This window comes from Rhinichthys klamathensis, unplaced genomic scaffold (assembly GCF_029890125.1).
Source record: "Rhinichthys klamathensis goyatoka isolate OS25496 unplaced genomic scaffold, OSU_Roscu_1.1 h1tg000747l_1, whole genome shotgun sequence".
Lineage (NCBI taxonomy): Eukaryota > Metazoa > Chordata > Actinopteri > Cypriniformes > Leuciscidae > Rhinichthys > Rhinichthys klamathensis.
This window is the reverse complement of record NW_026607156.1, coordinates 115,568-134,562: the sequence shown is the minus strand read 5'-3', so window position 1 is coordinate 134,562 and position 18,995 is coordinate 115,568. Positions and strand designations below refer to the sequence as shown.

At 40.4% G+C, this 18,995-nt stretch overlaps 1 protein-coding gene across 1 annotated transcript; it reads right to left on the bottom strand.

The window, feature by feature from the left end:
- Positions 1 to 1,938: 1,938 nt before the first annotated feature.
- Positions 1,939 to 8,489, bottom strand: LOC130077473 (uncharacterized). Its single transcript, XM_056242715.1, has 2 exons — positions 5,939 to 8,489; positions 1,939 to 2,054 (listed from the first exon to the last, which is right to left on the bottom strand). Exons 1-2 carry the CDS (start codon positions 8,482 to 8,484, stop codon positions 1,967 to 1,969), a joined length of 2,634 nt encoding a protein of 877 aa, XP_056098690.1. The 5' UTR covers positions 8,485 to 8,489; the 3' UTR covers positions 1,939 to 1,966.
- Positions 8,490 to 18,995: the final 10,506 nt, after the last annotated feature.

Below are 18,995 nucleotides of genomic sequence, written 5' to 3'. Positions count from 1 at the left end.
TTGGAACGCTCTGCTCTGTTCAGACAGACAGAGCAGTTATTCGTATGCTTTGGCGGCCGCACTAAAGGTCTGGCTGTGTCAAAGCAAAGAATATCGCGCTGGATAGTTGATGCTATAGCGCTGGCTTATGAAGCCAAGGGCCTTCAGTGCCCCTTGGGCATCAGAGCTCACTCTACGAGAGGCATGGCCTCCTCGTGGGCGTGGTCGAGTGGGATACCCATTCAAGATATTTGTGCGGCTGCAGGCTGGGCCTCACCGTCCACATTTATCAGGTTTTATAACCTACAGGTCCCCTCATTGCATTCTAACATACTGTCGGTCTAACCATCATAGGCTGGGGTGTGTACATGCTGAGCATTGTCTCCTCCCTCATAGAATCACATCTTTGAACTGATGTGGAGGTTTTTCATACATGACAGTACATGAAATGTGCTTGTGTGTGTCTCTGGACGCCCATCGGGCAGTTCCACGTTGTCCTTTATAGAACCCGCCTTCGGCTGGCTCGTTGGATAATTACTTTGCTCAAAGGCTCAGGCTTCGGCCTCCGGCTTAATAGAAGCGAAGTCAGCACGCACGGCGTTTTACATGGCGTTCCCATAGCGTAAGCTTACGCAATAGGAGGAACCTCTCGAAAGGGAACGACTCGGTTACTAACGTAACCTCGGTTCCCTGAGAGGAGGGAACGAGTATTGCGTAATCTGCCGTGCTTGTGCTTGGTCAGTTTGCTTCAGTCGAATTGAACCTAAAGAACTCAGACGGGGCGCCCAATATATAGCCCTTGGCCACGCCCATCTCGGCGGGCTCTGACGCGCGTGGGCGCGAAGCACGCTCATTGGAAGCGGGTTCAGAGTCGCCCCGTCATTGGTTCGTGCAAGTTGCCGCAGCACAGCCAATGACCGAGCTGCCTCGCTCATTGCTGTATGCTGTGCAGCTGCAATGCGTTTTACATAAAGACTTCAATATTTCTCGAGAAAAGGAGTTTTCCCATAGCGTAAGCTTACGCAATACTCGTTCCCTCCTCTCAGGGAACCGAGGTTACGTTAGTAACCGAGTCGATTTTTCAGCTAAGTTTGCTCTGTCGCCGCCTACTCGAGAATATGCAGCGCGCATTTCAAAGAGGAGGATTACGTTACCACTCAGGGGATGCCAAGATGGTCTCACTTAGTTTAAAGAGTGAGAGGATGGCTAAGTTACTTCCTACCGCCGTGCCGTCTGTGAATGCAAACCTCTCTGCCTGCCCTGTCCCGAGGTCGAGAGACACCGTCTGCCGCAAGCGAGATATTGCCACGGTAAGTTCATGCTAACGTTAATGTTTACAAGCTGCGTGTTAGCTAGCTCTGTGTGTTTTTTGTATAGCTACCGTGTTCCCTTTGACACAGCCTCCACTACACGATCACTCTGACATTAGAAGAGCATTTTTCGTGATTCACGAATTTGAGCCAAAACAAAATTGCCCTGAAGTAAATGCCCATATCGTCATGAAAGCTTCATGGCTAGTGTTTGGATCAGTAGTGATGATCATCAAGCGGCTTTCGCAATCGTGTTGCTTTTTGTGTTAGACTGCTACGGTTCTCTTTCACATTTGACCGTGACCGTGTCGCCAGGGCTGTATGGAGGCTAAACGCAGTTTACCCACCGCTGAAATTATGTCAGAAACAGTTTATCCACTTCTCACTTCAGAGTTTAGCTACCTCTCAGTAAATTCACTACCTCATAGAGTTTATGTAACTTTACCACATGTATTACCACTAGTATTGGTGTAAACATTTAATTGTAACATTCAAATCATCAAATATGTTCTGAATTTCTTTTATGTATTTTTTAAAACATTTAGGAGCGCATTTCAGGGTCCACTGTACTGTAATCTCCCTGGCAATCTCGTAACATTCTGTTTACTGTTTACTGTTTATGTATGAAAGTTGTTGAGGTGCGGATCTTAAACTAGATGACAACCGCTACAGATTGTTCAGGCAGAACAATAAATCACTGGGTCCATGTCCACAATAAAGTTTTTACTGTTGTCTTTCGATTCATACATCAGTATGGGTGTGGTTCTATAAATGAACAATAATAACAATAATGAATATAAATACAATGAGGCAGAAACAGTATTAACTGGACAATATAAAAGTAATGCAATGGCATGAATATAAAGACATATTTATACAAGTCCAGCAGCTGTAAATTTCCTCAGGTTTATACACATTCACATTAAATAACCTATCAGATGAAACCGAATTGAATATTTCCACATAATAATCAAAAGGTAACATTCAAAGTCTAATTCAGCGTGTTTTATGCTGAAATGAATGTGCGATCGATCTTACGTGCGCATTGATTACCTCAAAGAAATAAACGAACTTTTAGTATTACAATATAACATAGCAGCAAATAAATCTACCAATATATACATGAAAGAGTATTTAACTACTTACTTTTAAGATGTACGCACACAGTATGAACAAAAATCCGCTAGAAATCGAACCAAATTGGCACGGAGATCACCACAAAACTGCCGCAAACTTTAGCAACAGTTACATGTCTGGGCATGAACGATCTTTTATTGACATTCAGTTCCTCTGATCTTAACCAATGAAATAGCAGAAATGATAGTCAGGTGATTCAGAAATAATACGTATATCCTAAAGTGCAACAAAATAAATGTCCAGCAGAGGGCACCAGCGTCATTAAAGTTTAGCCTTTTGTACAGCCGCCCCCGAATTTGTTTAACAAATTTGTAATTAAAGAAAAGGCTTGTTAGTCTTTGTTGGTGTCATCAGGTAGGGCAGGCAGTTTAATTAGTCGAGCCACAGGCCTTGTGTAACTTTTGTGTTTGACATTCACTACCGCTGTGCGGACTCGTCCATCTTGTCCAGGAATGACTTTGGCTACAGTACCTATTTGCCATAGGGCTCTGGGTGCTTGCTGGTCGACGATCATCACAACTTCACCAGTTTGAAGGTTGTCTGATTCTCTTTGCCATTTTTGTCGTCGCTGTAAGTCTGGGAGGTAATGCCGTATGAAACATTTCCAGAAATTTTCAATTAGAATCTGGCTATGGCGCCATCTCCTACGACTGAGCATTTCTGATTCCGGATAAACAACCTGTGGTAATCCAGAAGTTGGACGTCCCATGAGGAGGGAATTAGGTGTCACTGGGTCTATATCTGCTATGTCTGAGGAAACATATCCCAATGGTCTGGAGTTTAATATTCCCTCTATTTCCACAAGTACCGTGTTCAATACTTCCTCTGGCACAGATTGAGAACCGAGAGAGGTACGCAGTGCAGTCTTGATAGATCTAACCTCTCTCTCCCAAGATCCACCAAAATGCGGTGCATTTGGTGGGTTTAGACGGAAGTTAATCTGTTGAGAGGCCAGATTCTCTTTCAAGATTGGGTGAAGTGCATTGAAGGCATTCTGAAGTTCTGTAATACCTCCTTTGAAATTTGTGCCATTATCAGAAAGCACTTCATATGGTTTCCCTCTGCGGGCTATGAACCTTCTTAACGACATGAGAAAGGAGTCTGTGTCAATGCTCGATAGAAGTTCAATATGGACAGCTTTGGTAGTAAGGCACTTGTACAGTATTCCCCAACGTTTTTCACATCTGCGTCCAAACTTAACCTGGAAGGGGCCAAAACAGTCAATGCCCGTTGAATAGAAAGCTGGACGAAACAGTCTAAGATTAGACTGGGGGAGATCTGCCATCATGGGAATTTCTGGCCTCCCTCGCCATTTCTTACATTCAAAGCAACTGCGCTGGTGTCTTTTTACTGCCTCTCTGCCTCTTATGATCCAATATTTTCGTCTCAGTTCTGCGAACACGCGCTCGGGTCCTGGATGTAACAGGAGGTTGTCGTGATGTTGAATCAGAAGCTTTACAAGAGGGTGAGCAGGATCTAAGACTATAGGGTGGAGAGTGTTTGAGTCCAAGTGCTTACATCTGCGGAGGCGTCCACCTACCCTGACTAATTTGGCTTTGTGATCATACTCTGGGGCTAGAGTTAGAAGACGACTAGAGTGAGGTACAGGTTTACCTAACTGGAGTTGGGCTGTTTCTTCTGGGAAGCTTTCAACTTGAGCACGTCTCAGAAGTTCCTGTTCAGCTTGTGTATAGTCGTCAGCAGAGAGTTCACTTTCGTCTGCCGCCCCATGAAGGGAAATAGCAGTAGCCTTAATCAGATCTTGAAGAGAATTGTATTGAGAGATATCTGGGATATCAGTTTGACTGGAGGATAGCGCTCCACAGAAAGTAGAACTGCGGTGTTCTTGGATGTCATCGCCTACAGCATCAAGTGGCTGTTTTGGCCAAACACTAACTGGCTGAGTTAAGAACTGTGGTCCTTGATTCCATCGGCTTTGTGTTGAGAGTTTAAAGAGAGTGAGTCCTCTGGTAATGTCGTCTGCTGGGTTCAACTCTGAATTGACATAACGCCAGGCTTTTGGGTCTGTAAGGTCTTGTATCTCAGCCACACGCGTTCCGACAAACACCTTATAGTTGCATGAGTCTGATTGAAGCCAAGTCAATACAGTTGTGGAGTCAGTCCAGTACAGTTCTTGATCAATCTTGATGGTCAGTTCTTTTCTCAAAGTAGCAGCCAGCTGAGCACCAGTGAGGGCAGCACAGAGTTCGAGTCGCGGTATAGACTGTTGTCGTTTGGGTGCTACTCTCGATCTCGCAGCAACAAATGAAACCTGAGTTTCACCATGTTTATCACTTGTACTGATATATGCAACTGATCCATATGCACGTTCTGATGCATCACAGAATATATGCATGGTTCGTTTGTTAGCTGATAGTTCAGTATTTGCCTTGGTGTAACATCTTGGGAATGTGACATGTGGTAGTTGTGTCAGCTCACTCTGCCAGGTCAACCAAGCCTGAAGTAGATCTTTGGGAAGATCTGGGTCATCCCATTCACGTTTCTTGTCCCATAAGCGCTGTATAATGATTTTGGCTCTTGTTGTGAATGGAATTAGGAAGCCCAATGGGTCATATTGGCTTGCAAGGGTTTTGTAAATGTTCCGCAATGTTGGAACAGAATTTTCCTGATGTTTGTATCTGTAACCAAGAACATCTCAAGAGCACTGCCAGCGTAGGCCCAGAGTCATCTCTTGTGGGTCTGCTCCACTTTGAGTGAACCAAAGGTGACTGTTTGTAGATTTCAGCTCATCCGGGAAATGAGTGATGACTGATGGAGTGTTAGTGGCCCACTGCCTCAATTCAAAGCCACCTTCTGATAGAAGTTTCTGCATCTTAGTTACAAGAGTCTGTGCTTCATCAACTGATGGGAAACTTTGCAGCCAGTTGTCTACATAAAAGTTGTGCTCTACTGAGGCATGAACATCTTCTTCTGGAGTGCTGTGATCATAAACGTGTTTCTGCAAAGCGAAGGTTGCACAACAGGGGCTACAAACTGTCCCAAAAGGCAATACCTGCCACTCATAAACAGTGGGGGCTGTTTGCTGGTCCAAGTTTCTCCAAAGGAAACGGAGAAAGGGTTTGTCCTCCGGCAGCAGTACCACCTGGTGGAACATTCCTTTTACATCGCTGCTAATAGCGACAGCATTTTCTCTGAAGCGCAGGAGTACACCTAAGAGGGTTGGTCCAAGTGTAGGGCCAGGCAGTAGATGGTCATTTAAGCTTGTTCCTTTGTACTTAAATGAGCAGTTGAAGACAATTCTGTGCTTTTCATTGTGTTGAACAATGTGGTGTGGTATGTACCATGCACAATGGCTTTTATCGGTCTCCTCTGGTGTCAGCTTTGAGATATAGCCCGCATTTTCAAGTTTCTGCACTTCTTTAACGTACACTGAAGCAAGATCTGTGTTCTGCAAAAGGCGTTTTTCTGTGCTTCTTAAATGAGCTGTTACTGCTTCTTTTGCTGATTGCAAAGGTGGAAGATTTCTTTTCCAGAGGAGGGGTGTTGCATACCTTTGAATGTCTCCGACTGCCACCCTGATTGTTTTCTCCTCAAGGATTTGAACCGCTTCTGTGTCTTGCCTTGATCTTGTGATCAGTTTCTCACTCCGATACGGAAGTGTGTCCATTTGCCACAATTTCTGTACATTGTTGAACAGTTCGGCTTCTGGTGACAAAGTGGAGGTTAATAGACACTGCTGTGGTGAGAGCTGACTGGAAAGGAATTTTGAGGGGCCCTGCAGAGTCCACCCGAGTCTGGTTTTCACAGCGGCAGGACCACCAGGAGGTCCGAGACGTACTGGCTCTGTGGCTGTGATTAAATGGGGATAATCTGAGCCAATGAGTAAGAGTGGTTGAGCCTGCTGCAGTGAGGGAATGGGCAGACCTTGTAGATATCTGTATTTCTTCTGCAGCAACTTAACAGGGTAAGTGTGTTTTGCGAGGCTCAGTTCTTTGGCTGTAAAAGCTCTTTCAATGGTGAAGGGTTTGTTTGGCTGGAATGCAGAAGCTACTGAGAATGAAACAGCCGCCCCATGAACAACCCGTATGTCTTGTCTCACAGTACGGAGGGCTATATCTTCAGGAAGTCCTTGAAGATCAAGTTGCTGTGCTGCTTCATACAGTAACATTGTCCTCTCTGAACCGTCATCCAGTATAGCGTATGTGTCAAGTTCCTTCTCTCCATTTCTCAAGATCACTCGGCTGACCTTCAAAAGAACTTTACTGCTTGCAGTTGGTCTGTCCAGATACAAAGTCTCCACTTCTGAGTTCACAAGACAACTGTTTTCTGCTGAAGCTTGTGTTTCATGTTTACCTTTGGCATTGAAGTCATGCAGTATTTCTAAATGTCTCTTTTCACATTTTTTGCATTTGGCTTTAAGATTACATTGTGAGATCTGGTGATCACGGCCACACTTAAAGCACTTCTGATTTGACTTCAGCCAGCACTCCACTTGATCTTGATTCAGCAGTTTGAAATTAGCACACTGATTGAAGTAATGCTGCACAGTATTGCAAAAGGGGCAGTACTTTGTCGGTTTCTCCTTCTTGACTGCTGTAGCACTTGCCGGTTTACTCTGTTCACTACCATGCAAGACAGTAGCAAATCGTTGAACTGGCTTGAAGTTCCTTTGCTGGTCTCTCTGTGGCTGAGAGTTGGCTCTGCTTCCATTACTAGCATACTGTGACTCATCCTCTTGTATTCTGAGCTCATATTCAAGCCAATCGCTGAGTTCTATCAGTGTTGGAACTGGGATTTGAATGGGGTTAACAAACCTTCTGAAGTTCGCTTTAAGATCATGAGGCAGTTTGGCAAGAAGACGTGAAACATGTGACCCACATTTAAGCTCTGTCCATCCTTTAGCTCCAAGTTGGTCCAGCATTCCAACTAATGCACGCACTTTGAGGGCGAACATTCTAAAAGATTTAATGTCACCACTCCTGATTTTTGGGCCATCCATCAATTCTGCAATTCTTTGTAAAGCGAGTTGATGTGGTTGACCATAAAGTGCAGTTAGAGACCTCATGGTGTTGGTGTATGGGTACCTGCTGTTGACATACGAGTCTGCAATGAGCAAGGCATTCTCCTGTTTCAGATGATCAACAAGTATTTGGTACTTAAAACGTTCTGTAGCCTCAACAGGTAGCAAATTCTCCAGTGCAATTTTGAGTCGTGCAAACTCTCTGGGATCCTCACTGCAAAAATTAGGAATGGTGGGAATGGGACCTCTGTAGGTAGGCTCTACACGAGGATATGGAGGAGAAGGAGGACGCACTGGGTGGTATGGCTGATATGTCTCAGGCTGAGCGTAATCTGTGTACTGTCGTGGGGTCAAGAATCTTGATTTGTCTGCAGGATTAGGAGCTGATTGACCATAGCTGTCTGAGTGTCTCTCATAGTGTGCATGGTGAGCTAGTGTATCCCTTAGAGTAAGTCTCTCATCTTGATAGACTGGACTTGTAGCTGAATAACCATGATAAGGTTGCTGATAACCGTGTGGTTCAGTGGAAGGGAAATAGCCGACGGGTTTGCAGTTCAGACTATGATCTTTATAAGTCCCATACGTAGCTGCTGTCACTTGGCTGTAGTCCTGAGGCATAAACTGAACAGCTGCGGGATATTGGTTGCGATCTCTTTGGTCAATGGACATATAGTTATGGCCCCTGTGGTCCGTGTTGTAGTAACCACGTGGTCTGTCTATGTGCCTAATACCAAGTTGAGGATATGATGCATCTTCTTGATGAGCTAGCTTATGCTGGGATTGAGTTGGTTCATAAGGAGAGAAGGGATGACTTGAAGTTAACCGATTTGCAGAGCCTGGTAATCTCAGTTCTCCTAGGTTGTCAGTGAGATAATCAATCTCTTTGTGACTGACTGAATGAGAATGCAGAAGGTCACCTCTAGAATCTACAGGCAGTGCCCTCATGGGCTGAGGAAGATCGTCTTGATCTCTAGGCAGAACTGACCTGCCCTCAGTGGCTGCTGTATATGGACTTGAGGAGAGAACTCTCTGATCTGCATAAATTATTCGCCTTGGAGAAATCCGAGTACGGGGCATTGGCTGCGGCAAACCTTCATATGTCTCCACGAACGAACTCCTTTCACTTGATCCAGTGCTCATACTTTTCGTTGGTTCTGGTCCGCTTTCAGTACATGGAAACTCTTTAAATGCAGGCCTTTTACCTGGTTCAGGTCCAGTGGCACCATTTGTAGGCTGTTCATCAGAATGAAGTAACTGATGTGGCACTGTGTAATCAACATAGAAGTCATCTAAGTATCTTGGTGGGATGACCTGTCGGCGTGGTCGAACCACTGGTGAATCTGACGTAGCCTGTTTTCCTGTTCTGGACATGGTGATGCTGTAGTAGCTGTCTGATCCGGCTCGAAGGACCAATTTTTGTATGAAAGTTGTTGAGGTGCGGATCTTAAACTAGATGACAACCGCTACAGATTGTTCAGGCAGAACAATAAATCACTGGGTCCATGTCCACAATAAAGTTTTTACTGTTGTCTTTCGATTCATACATCAGTATGGGTGTGGTTCTATAAATGAACAATAATAACAATAATGAATATAAATACAATGAGGCAGAAACAGTATTAACTGGACAATATAAAAGTAATGCAATGGCATGAATATAAAGACATATTTATACAAGTCCAGCAGCTGTAAATTTCCTCAGGTTTATACACATTCACATTAAATAACCTATCAGATGAAACCGAATTGAATATTTCCACATAATAATCAAAAGGTAACATTCAAAGTCTAATTCAGCGTGTTTTATGCTGAAATGAATGTGCGATCGATCTTACGTGCGCATTGATTACCTCAAAGAAATAAACGAACTTTTAGTATTACAATATAACATAGCAGCAAATAAATCTACCAATATATACATGAAAGAGTATTTAACTACTTACTTTTAAGATGTACGCACACAGTATGAACAAAAATCCGCTAGAAATCGAACCAAATTGGCACGGAGATCACCACAAAACTGCCGCAAACTTTAGCAACAGTTACATGTCTGGGCATGAACGATCTTTTATTGACATTCAGTTCCTCTGATCTTAACCAATGAAATAGCAGAAATGATAGTCAGGTGATTCAGAAATAATACGTATATCCTAAAGTGCAACAAAATAAATGTCCAGCAGAGGGCACCAGCGTCATTAAAGCTTAGCCTTTTGTACAGTTTATGTTTGCTATAATTCATATGCAGGACAATTTCATGTGTTTCCATTAGTGGCAATGATCTTTATACAGTATTATTATTATGTCTGCAGGTTATGCAACATCATTAATGAAGGCCCTTCGGGAAAGCTACACCAATTCACCTGCAGCTCTTTGAGAGGTTAGCGCCAGTTTGTCCTGATGCACCCGCCCCCATCGCCACATCCTTCAAACTGGTTCCTGAGGAGGCCGTCAGCCTCTACCTAGCCCGGCAGTCACGCTACAAGAACCTAATTTCACATTATTTTCTTTCCACAGACAAGTCCAATGATTTAGTTGTAAGTAATTATTTATTTTAGTTGTTAGTTATCTTCTTTCCTTCTGTCCGTCATCTCATTTAGTGGTGGTTTCCTGCATTCTGCATGTTTTGTTTTTTTCTTTGTGTGCTGTTGCTTTGGTTCTACTTTGCACAAAATCATGACTTTTTTTCTTAGGCTATTGATTCCCGTGATCTTGCTTATAAATTACGATTCAGCAGGGCCGGCCCGAGGCATAAGCGAACTAAGCGGCTGCTTGGGGCCCCTTGGCCACCAGGGGGCCCCCCAATCGAGTCGAAAAATCGAAAAATATTTTTTTAGATGACTTAAACAAGTGACATAAATGAATGAATTAATATGAATGAATGAATGAATAATTAAAGACAAGAAAATTCAGATTTCATGATCAATATACCTCCCTACAACTGCTGCTGTGTCTGCCAGCGTTTAAGTCATGCGCATAATAGACACCTCGCGCGTGCATAGACAATTCGTGCGCAACTGCGCATAGTCGCGGACTCGCAGTAATGTTAAAGGTTCTCTAAGCGATCCTGGGTGACGTCACTTCTTGTTTACGTTCGAACTATTGTCAAACAAAACGGAGGCTAGCTAGACCCTCCCTCCTCCTCATCCGCACACTAACCCCCCAAACCCCGCCCCCAAACCCTTCTTGTCGGTCATTGGCTGGAACAGTTTGTTATGTTTTGGGGAGCGGGTCGCTGCAGTTTGCTTTTGTTGCTGTTTGTGGAGCCTGGGCTGTCTACAGAGATCACGTTTCTTTACAGTGTGTTCAGGGGACAGGCATCCAGCGGATAGTGAGGAGATGTTTGCTGTATGTGACAAAAAATGTTTTGGCCTAAAAAACGCGTGACATCGCTTAGAGCACCTTTAAGCCCACTGATCTATATAGAATTATATAGATCGGTGGTTAAGCCATGTCACAAAAAAGTTTCCCTCTGGTGCCGAAAATAGAACGAAGAAAATGACAGAGGAGGAGAAAAAAAGAGCAAGATAAAAGTATGTTTGCATGATTATTTACGGTATGTTTTGAGCAGCATTGAACCATTCCTATCTACGGCAAGCCCAGAGGGGAAAAATACATTGCATACACACACAGATACAACGAGCACATCATTACCGGTATTATAGTAACAGACTTTGTTGGATTCTGTCATGTACAATCCAACAAAGTCTGTTACAATAATAATAATAATAATAATAATATTTTGTGGACAGTTACACTGTATTGAGACAGTTGAGAAATAATAATATTTTTACAGTTTTCAAGAATAATTGTCATTGTTGAACCCTTGCTCTTATTATGTTTTTAATTTCTCAGTTGTCATTTTTTTAGCAAATAATTTATTTGATATGTTTTGAGACAGTTTGTTTTAAGAAGTTTCAAAGAGTTAGTAAAAGAGTAAAGTAAAAGTAAAAAAAATATTTAAGTAGGCTATCTATTTTTTATTAAGTATTTATTTTGTATTTATACATAACCTCATTGTATTAATTTATAATGTGTCATTATTGCGTGATATTTGTGTCAATAATCGTCAAGCACATGTGACTCCGCGTAGTGGGAGGGGCCCCCAAATCAAATTCTGCTTAGGGCCCCCAAAAGGCTCGGGCCGGCTCTGTGATTCAGCCATTAGCCTACCTTCGTGATCACGCAAAGAGGTCTGGAGAGGCGGTCCGTTCAGAATTACAACCAACATAAAATATAAGTGTGCATGTACAAATTTGCAGTAATGTTTGGTAAATATAAACTTTATTAACATAAAATGAAACCGGATAGATAGTTAATGAGTGAATTACCTATGTTCCTAAACATGATCCATAACTGTTAACGGGATTCATTTCAGTATGGCTAATGTACCCCTTCATCCTACCCTAATCATCATAGACTAAACCATATCAGAAAACACACACAAATACATGTATATGATGTACAGTACACATGTATATTTGAATCACACATAACTAACCTTAACCCATACACATAATATATTAATTGTGTGTGTGTGTGTGTGTGTGTGTGTGTGTGTGTGTGTGTGTGTGTGTGTATATGTGTATATATATATATATACACACACACAATTCATTTATTTAAATGGGTTAGGGTTATGTGTGTATATATGCATAGGCATACATACATGCATGCATATGCATATATATATATATATATATATATATTATAAATAATATATACTTCAGGTTACCATAAGTTAGCTAACTTTAATGAAGAGTTGGTCATGTAAGCTATAGCTAGCTGCAATTAACCCATTATCTTCCAATAAGCATTAACTAAAACTGGCTACATAAAATATAACTACTGACTAGATTCACGAGAGGTCGGCTAATGTGTGTAAAAGTAAAACAAATACAGTAATTTCATTAATTTACCAGCGAGCGTACTTCGGAAGCACTGAAAATGAATGGGGTTCAATGGAGAAACTATCAGTGTTTGGAACTATTGGCTGCTCCACGACACGCATTACTTCCGCATTTTTAAGTTCCTATGGCGGTCTATGGGAGTGTCGCAACTCTCTCTCTCTATGGCTCTGGACCACACTATTGCAGGCAAAAGAAACAATGTGCAAACGTTTCAGGTCTAGCCCTTCATCAGTGGGCTTTTTTTTATATAGATTTGTTTACTTGCAACCTGTGTCTTTGTTCAGTAATCTTTGTCCTTGTTCAGTAAATGTTTAATAACCATTACAAGCAATGCCAATAAACTGTTTTTTTCTTATAGAAGATCATGTGTTCTGTGTACTTTATAACATTTTGAGGGCAAATTGGGCGATCACAACAGAATAAGCAATTATTATTTTTATTCATTTTCATCCAAACGAGGCGATTGAAAGCCCTGATAGGTCTGGTCACGACTTTGGAATTGTTGTCTGATGGTTGAAACCACACGAGAGGCTTCTTATAGTCCTGCCTAAAACTCCATAAGCCCAGGCCAGCGTATAGCCTGCCTGTACGCAGTGTACCGGTATTGCCTAGGGATAAGTAGGAAAGATTCTTAAGTTTTAAACTCTGTAAGTAGGTTGGAAACGTCTCTGATGCATGTTTATTGTGTATGCAACACATCTCCTGTCACCTATAGCTGTTGTTCAAAGGACTCCGTGTAAAAAATAAAAAGGTAAAGTAAACATAAACCATGAACATACTCGTGCGTGCTTGGCTTGAAGGGGACCATTATCCTGCATGAAGTGTGAGTATGCTATGTGTAGCACAAACGGATTCAGGCATTATGCCTCATATCCAGGATGCTGCGTTAGGCACGTTACAACTGCTGGCCGCGGGGTGAGGTCCTCGACCAGCGACCAAAACGCACTCACCTCCCTACAACACAAGCTCTCCACCACAGTTTCCATGGGACGACACCGCCCACACAGACACCTGTCAAACACAGCGACACAGACGCTTACAACTCACTCCCTCTCCCAGTAAGCCTGACGGTGTCAATGACAGTCACGAGGAAAACTAGTTAGCACTATCAACAATAATCACACTGACTGAAGACATGACCAGCCTACTCGTCGTCAGCTACGTTTGCAAACAACATTTTCACCGGAGATAGAGGTGAAAGCAGGACACTCGGCCCGGCAAACAGATACTCAAATTATACTCGAAATTTACTCAATGATGCCTTATTAATTTCAGTATATTTAAAGTAGCCTATGCCTCCTCTGTATGGATAGAAAATGGTTATATTACAAGACACAAATTCAGATAGGCTTCTCAGAGCCTGTTTTATTACAGGTTTGAATGAATGAAATGTCTCTTCTGTTTTAGAAAAATAAATATATAATTATTACAGGTTTGAATGAATGAAATAATGTCTCTTCTGTATTAGAAAAATAAATATATAAATAAGAAATAACTAAAAGAAATACCTCCAAATTTAACAAAAATAGCTCTCACAAACTTACAAAAACAAACTAACAAAATGTATCTTTAGTCTTCCTCTTTATCCTTGTTTGCCCATCTATGTTTTGCTTTAGAGCTGATCTTTCTTTAGAGCTGACCAGCACATTTTCATAATTAAAAAAAAACCCAGCCAGGACAGGACTGTTGGTCACCCTAACCTAGTCTAAAGTCAGTGGCGCGTTGCGCGTACATTCAGATGCTATTTTAAGCGCGCATGCTTGGCCATAATACAGAGTGAACAACGCGCATACATGATTCTCTCATCTACACAGATGCATTTTACTTTTTGCAAATGATACATTATTATAAGGAAAACTATTTAAACACGAGTGAAATCATTGTTGTGTTCATGACGATAGGAAAAATAGGCATAAAGCGTACACATTTACCCAAATTATTATATGCATGTTTTACCGAAGCTAATTTGGGTGGGTTTGTCCCATCCCCAATGTCACTTCTCTATCTTTTACGGCCCTGACGAGAACCTCGATCTCCTCGGCTGTGAACCATCAGAACTGTGAACCGATTCTGAAGCGCGCCGCTGCCTGCGTCTACCTCATGTGACGTCATCGCCGAGTCGCGTAAAAAAATAACCGTTACAAACCAAATCATCTTATAAAAATGTTTGACAATTCTGGGAATCTTTTAACTTACGAACAATTCATGTCAACTTACAATTTTCCCGTACAGTTTAGAGAATTTAACTCAGTTATTAAAGCTATTCCTGTGCAACATGACATCATGACTTTGCGTAAACATACACGCCACTTTCAATTCAAGTGGCGTGTTATCTATACGCATTTTGAGGTATCCGCGTGTATGTCCACGCCGAAATCTTTTGCGTGTATATCTACGCCATTAAATGTCCGAGTGATTCCGCGTGTATGTGTACGCCGTTAAATGTCCGAGCGAAACGAAGCAAAATCTATATCTACATCTGTGGAGCGATATTTCTTTTCCTAGGATGGTAGGAGAAGACTCATAAATGGTATTAACCCCAGTGACGGGTAGGTTTAGGGACGGGGTTGGGGTAGGTCATATATTTATATATACATAATACAGTAATATAACGTTAAGTCAAAGGCGTTGATAAACACGCTGAAAAGCGATTATGCGTGTTGATAGCACGCCAAAAATGAAAATACGAATTGGCGTGTCATACATACGCCATTTCATGAGATCAGTCTGTCCTGTAACACTTCGTCAACTTGTCTCATATTTGTTACAATTCTTTATCTGTGACAAACCCAAATTTAATTTTAGAAGGTGTTGGTTTACTTGAGAAAAAATGCAATAACAAACATATTTGTAATATCTTCCAAAAACAAAACAAAATATCTCCTAGAGGGAAATTTTTCTGGAACTCTAAGATTGAAAATATTGAATGGAGAAGAGCTTGGTTAATTCCCTTCAAATACTGTATTAATAATAAAATAAAAGAAATACACTACAAAATTCTACATACCATTTATCCTTCTAAATCTTTAATATCAAAATTTTCTGATATTGATGATATGTGCTGTTTTTGTAATAATGAGAAAGAGATACTGACTCACTTATTTTTTGACTGTAAAGTCGTGAACCAGTTTTGGACTGATTTGGCAGATTTTATATTTAATCTGATGAATATTAATTATTGCTTTACTTTAAAGGATGTTACTGTGTATTATGAAAATAAAAGCAATAAGGATCTGGAATTTATTGTTAACCTTTTTATTTTATTAGCAAAATTTCACATACATAAACAAAAATTTCTTAATTCATCTCCTGTGTTAAATTTGTTTTGCTCTGACTTTGATTGTTACATTTCTTCAATAAGACTGTTAAAAACCGAAAAATCTGTGAAATATTTAAAATGCTATGAGACACTCTTCAATACCCCTGGTGTTTTGTAATATCCTTATTTGTTAAAATTGAATGTGAGCTATGCTTTCTTTATTTTTTTTATTTTTTTTTGTCTTGTCTGTTCATATATTGTTATTTGTATGTTAATTTTCTGCAATAAAAAAAAAAAGTGCATGTACAAATTTGCAGTAATGTTCGGTAAATATAAACTTTATTAACATAAAATGAAACCGGATAGATAGTTAATGAGTGAATTACCTATGTTCCTAAACATGATCCATAACTGTTAACGGGATTCATTTCAGTATGGCTAATGTACCCCTTCATCCTACCCTAATCATCATAGACTAAACCATATCAGAAAACACACACAAATACATGTATGATGTACAGTACACATGTATATTTGAATCACACATAACTAACCTTAACCCATACACATAATATATTAATTGTGTGTGTGTGTGTGTGTGTGTGTGTGTGTGTATATGTGTGTATATATATATATATACACACACACAATTCATTTATTTAAATGGGTTAGGGTTATGTGTGTATATATGCATAGGCATACATACATGCATGCATATGCATATATATATATATATATTATAAATAATATATACTTCAGGTTACCATAAGTTAGCTAACTTTAATGAAGAGTTGGTCATGTAAGCTATAGCTAGCTGCAATTAACCCATTATCTTCCAATAAGCATTAACTAAAACTGGCTACATAAAATATAACTACTGACTAGATTCACGAGAGGTCGGCTAATGTGTGTAAAAGTAAAACAAATACAGTAATTTCATTAATTTACCAGCGAGCGTACTTCGGAAGCACTGAAAATGAATGGGGTTCAATGGAGAAACTATCAGTGTTTGGAACTATTGGCTGCTCCACGACACGCATTACTTCCGCATTTTTAAGTTCCTATGGCGGTCTATGGGAGTGTCGCAACTCTCTCTCTCTATGGCTCTGTCTGGACCACACTATTGCAGGCAAAAGAAACAATGTGCAAACGTTTCAGGTCTAGCCCTTCATCAGTGGGCTTTTTTTTATATAGATTTGTTTACTTGCAACCTGTGTCTTTGTTCAGTAATCTTTGTCCTTGTTCAGTATAGAAGTTTAGAAGTATAGAAGAAAGTATAGAAGAAACAGGACTATGGTTTCTAGCTACTCATTGGCCCAAAAGGCCCCCCTTTACTTAATGACCTCTGGTCCCCAAGGGACAAAAGTGCCCTACTCAGCCGTTCCTGAGGTGTCTCTCTCCTGTATTTCAGATGTATAAACAATCAGGGCTTGGTCAATCCTCCAGCTGCAGGATGGGGGAGATAGATAGTGAGACTTGGTTGGCAGTTAACAGTGTTCTTTTCAAGCCATCTCTTGTCAGCTGTTGTTTAGACAACATGACCAAAAGGAACTTTGTGGCTCCACTCAGGATCTCTTCATCACTGAGGTCAGATTGCCCAACCATCTCCTTACTATCTTACCCAACCCTTAGCCTGTGTAAGCACAATATCAGAACAACAGGCCCCCGTTCTTGTACACAGAATGCAGATTAGAAACCCACATGGCATTTCAATGCTGTGTCTATTATTAATCAGTAAATATTAAAATTTCCACTCTATACCACTCACCAGAAACCGCATACATTGTATGGCTTGTTTTTCATTGTGACAAGTGTCTGCAACTATGCCAGGGGACAATACCCTGATGAGAAGAAGATTATAGATAAAGAGCTAATGGAAATGGGCTTTCAAAAGCCAGCTGAGACCATGAGGTGATTGTCATTAGTTGTTATGGAGACAGTAACAAAACTTAATTTATGTCAGGACCATGATGTTGGTTGCCTTATGGGCAAGGAAAATGTATAGAAGTGTTGATTTTGAGCTAATATATCTATAACATAGTTTTAACTCCTGAAGGTCGTTAGACATGGTGGCGGCCAAAGATGAAGACAGCTTTTGTAGATTCAAGAAAATGTCTGGATAACAAAGGTAAATGATCAATGGTTTTTAATCAAATTAATATTACATTCTGTATAAATGACAGTTTTAGGGGGCTGTTGAAAAGATTATTTGTGTATATACAGTATATAGAGAGAGAGACGGTTTGAGTGGAGGAAGGCATGGTAACTCTGTCTGTCTTTCTGTTATCGGCCTGCTAAAGCAAGCTTAAACAAAATAGTGATAATGAACCAAAACAACCCATCTGACTTTTCTAAAATCAAATGAATAATGAACAGACATGCTTTAAAACTGGTTAAGAGACTATATAAAAATTAGGTAAAAGCTACAGGAAAATGTGAAGTTTAAAATCTAACTTAAAATTTAAATCTTTTTAGAGATGATTTAATGAAAAAGCTAATATTGAAAATGAGCAGTTAACACACGTGTGTCTAGTATGAGTGTGTGTGATGGTGACTGCACTTCATGTCTTGTATGTGTTAGTTTGTGGTACTAATACTCCGTCTGAATAGTGTGTACCGTATATTGTGTCATTAACCACTGGAATGTGTTAAGGTAAATGACAAATTTTAAAGAAGCTGTTAATTCTGTTAAGTTAATCTGATGAAAAGATGATGCAGAACATGGGACGAGCTTTAAATTGGATAGTTATCTCTGTCTGCTACTGGTAATTATGAATTAATCTATGGATTAAAAGCATTTATGTAAATTGGATTTGTAAAGTTGTAGATCATGGGTTGAGATAAACTAAAATGTTATAGATTTGACGGCAACAACAAAGTGACATAAGTGACACTTTACAGCTTAACTTCTGTGTGGTGACTGATTCCTTCTTGCAATAATAAATACTTTTAAAAGACAGTTTGGTTTTAGAGTGTCTCTTACGCACTGATGATGGTTTGTTAATTTTAGCCACAACAACTGGTGAAATATTTTTTTCTTCACAAGTGGCTAAAACTTATGCTGACAAATATTTGCCCACTTTTACTTCCTCTTATCATGTGTGTCATCATTGACGACCTGTGCGTATATAATACAGACACACAATTCACAGATACACTCAGCAAACGCTCGATCTCAGATACAACTCCATTTCACTAGACACACACTTTTCTCCAAGGTAATGTATTCTTCCTAATGGTCTTTATTTCTTTCTTATGTATATAGAATATCACCTCTTATTCACATTCCCTCGTATAATTATATATCTGTACTTGTATTGTGTATTTTTATATACATTTCTTTTTATTCATTTCTTTTTTTCTTATTACATGTGTATTAATAGTTGTCACTCTGTAATCTTCTGTCACAAAGACCAATTCCT

Coding starts and splice junctions, on each gene's coding strand:
- LOC130077473 (XM_056242715.1), bottom strand. CDS start 8,484: ATGCCCCGTACTCGGATTTCTCCAAGGCGAATAATTTATGCAGATCAG. Junction 2,055..5,938: donor GCAGTCGGAGACATTCAAAG/GTATGCAACACC, acceptor GTTCATTTATAG/AACCACACCCATACTGATGT.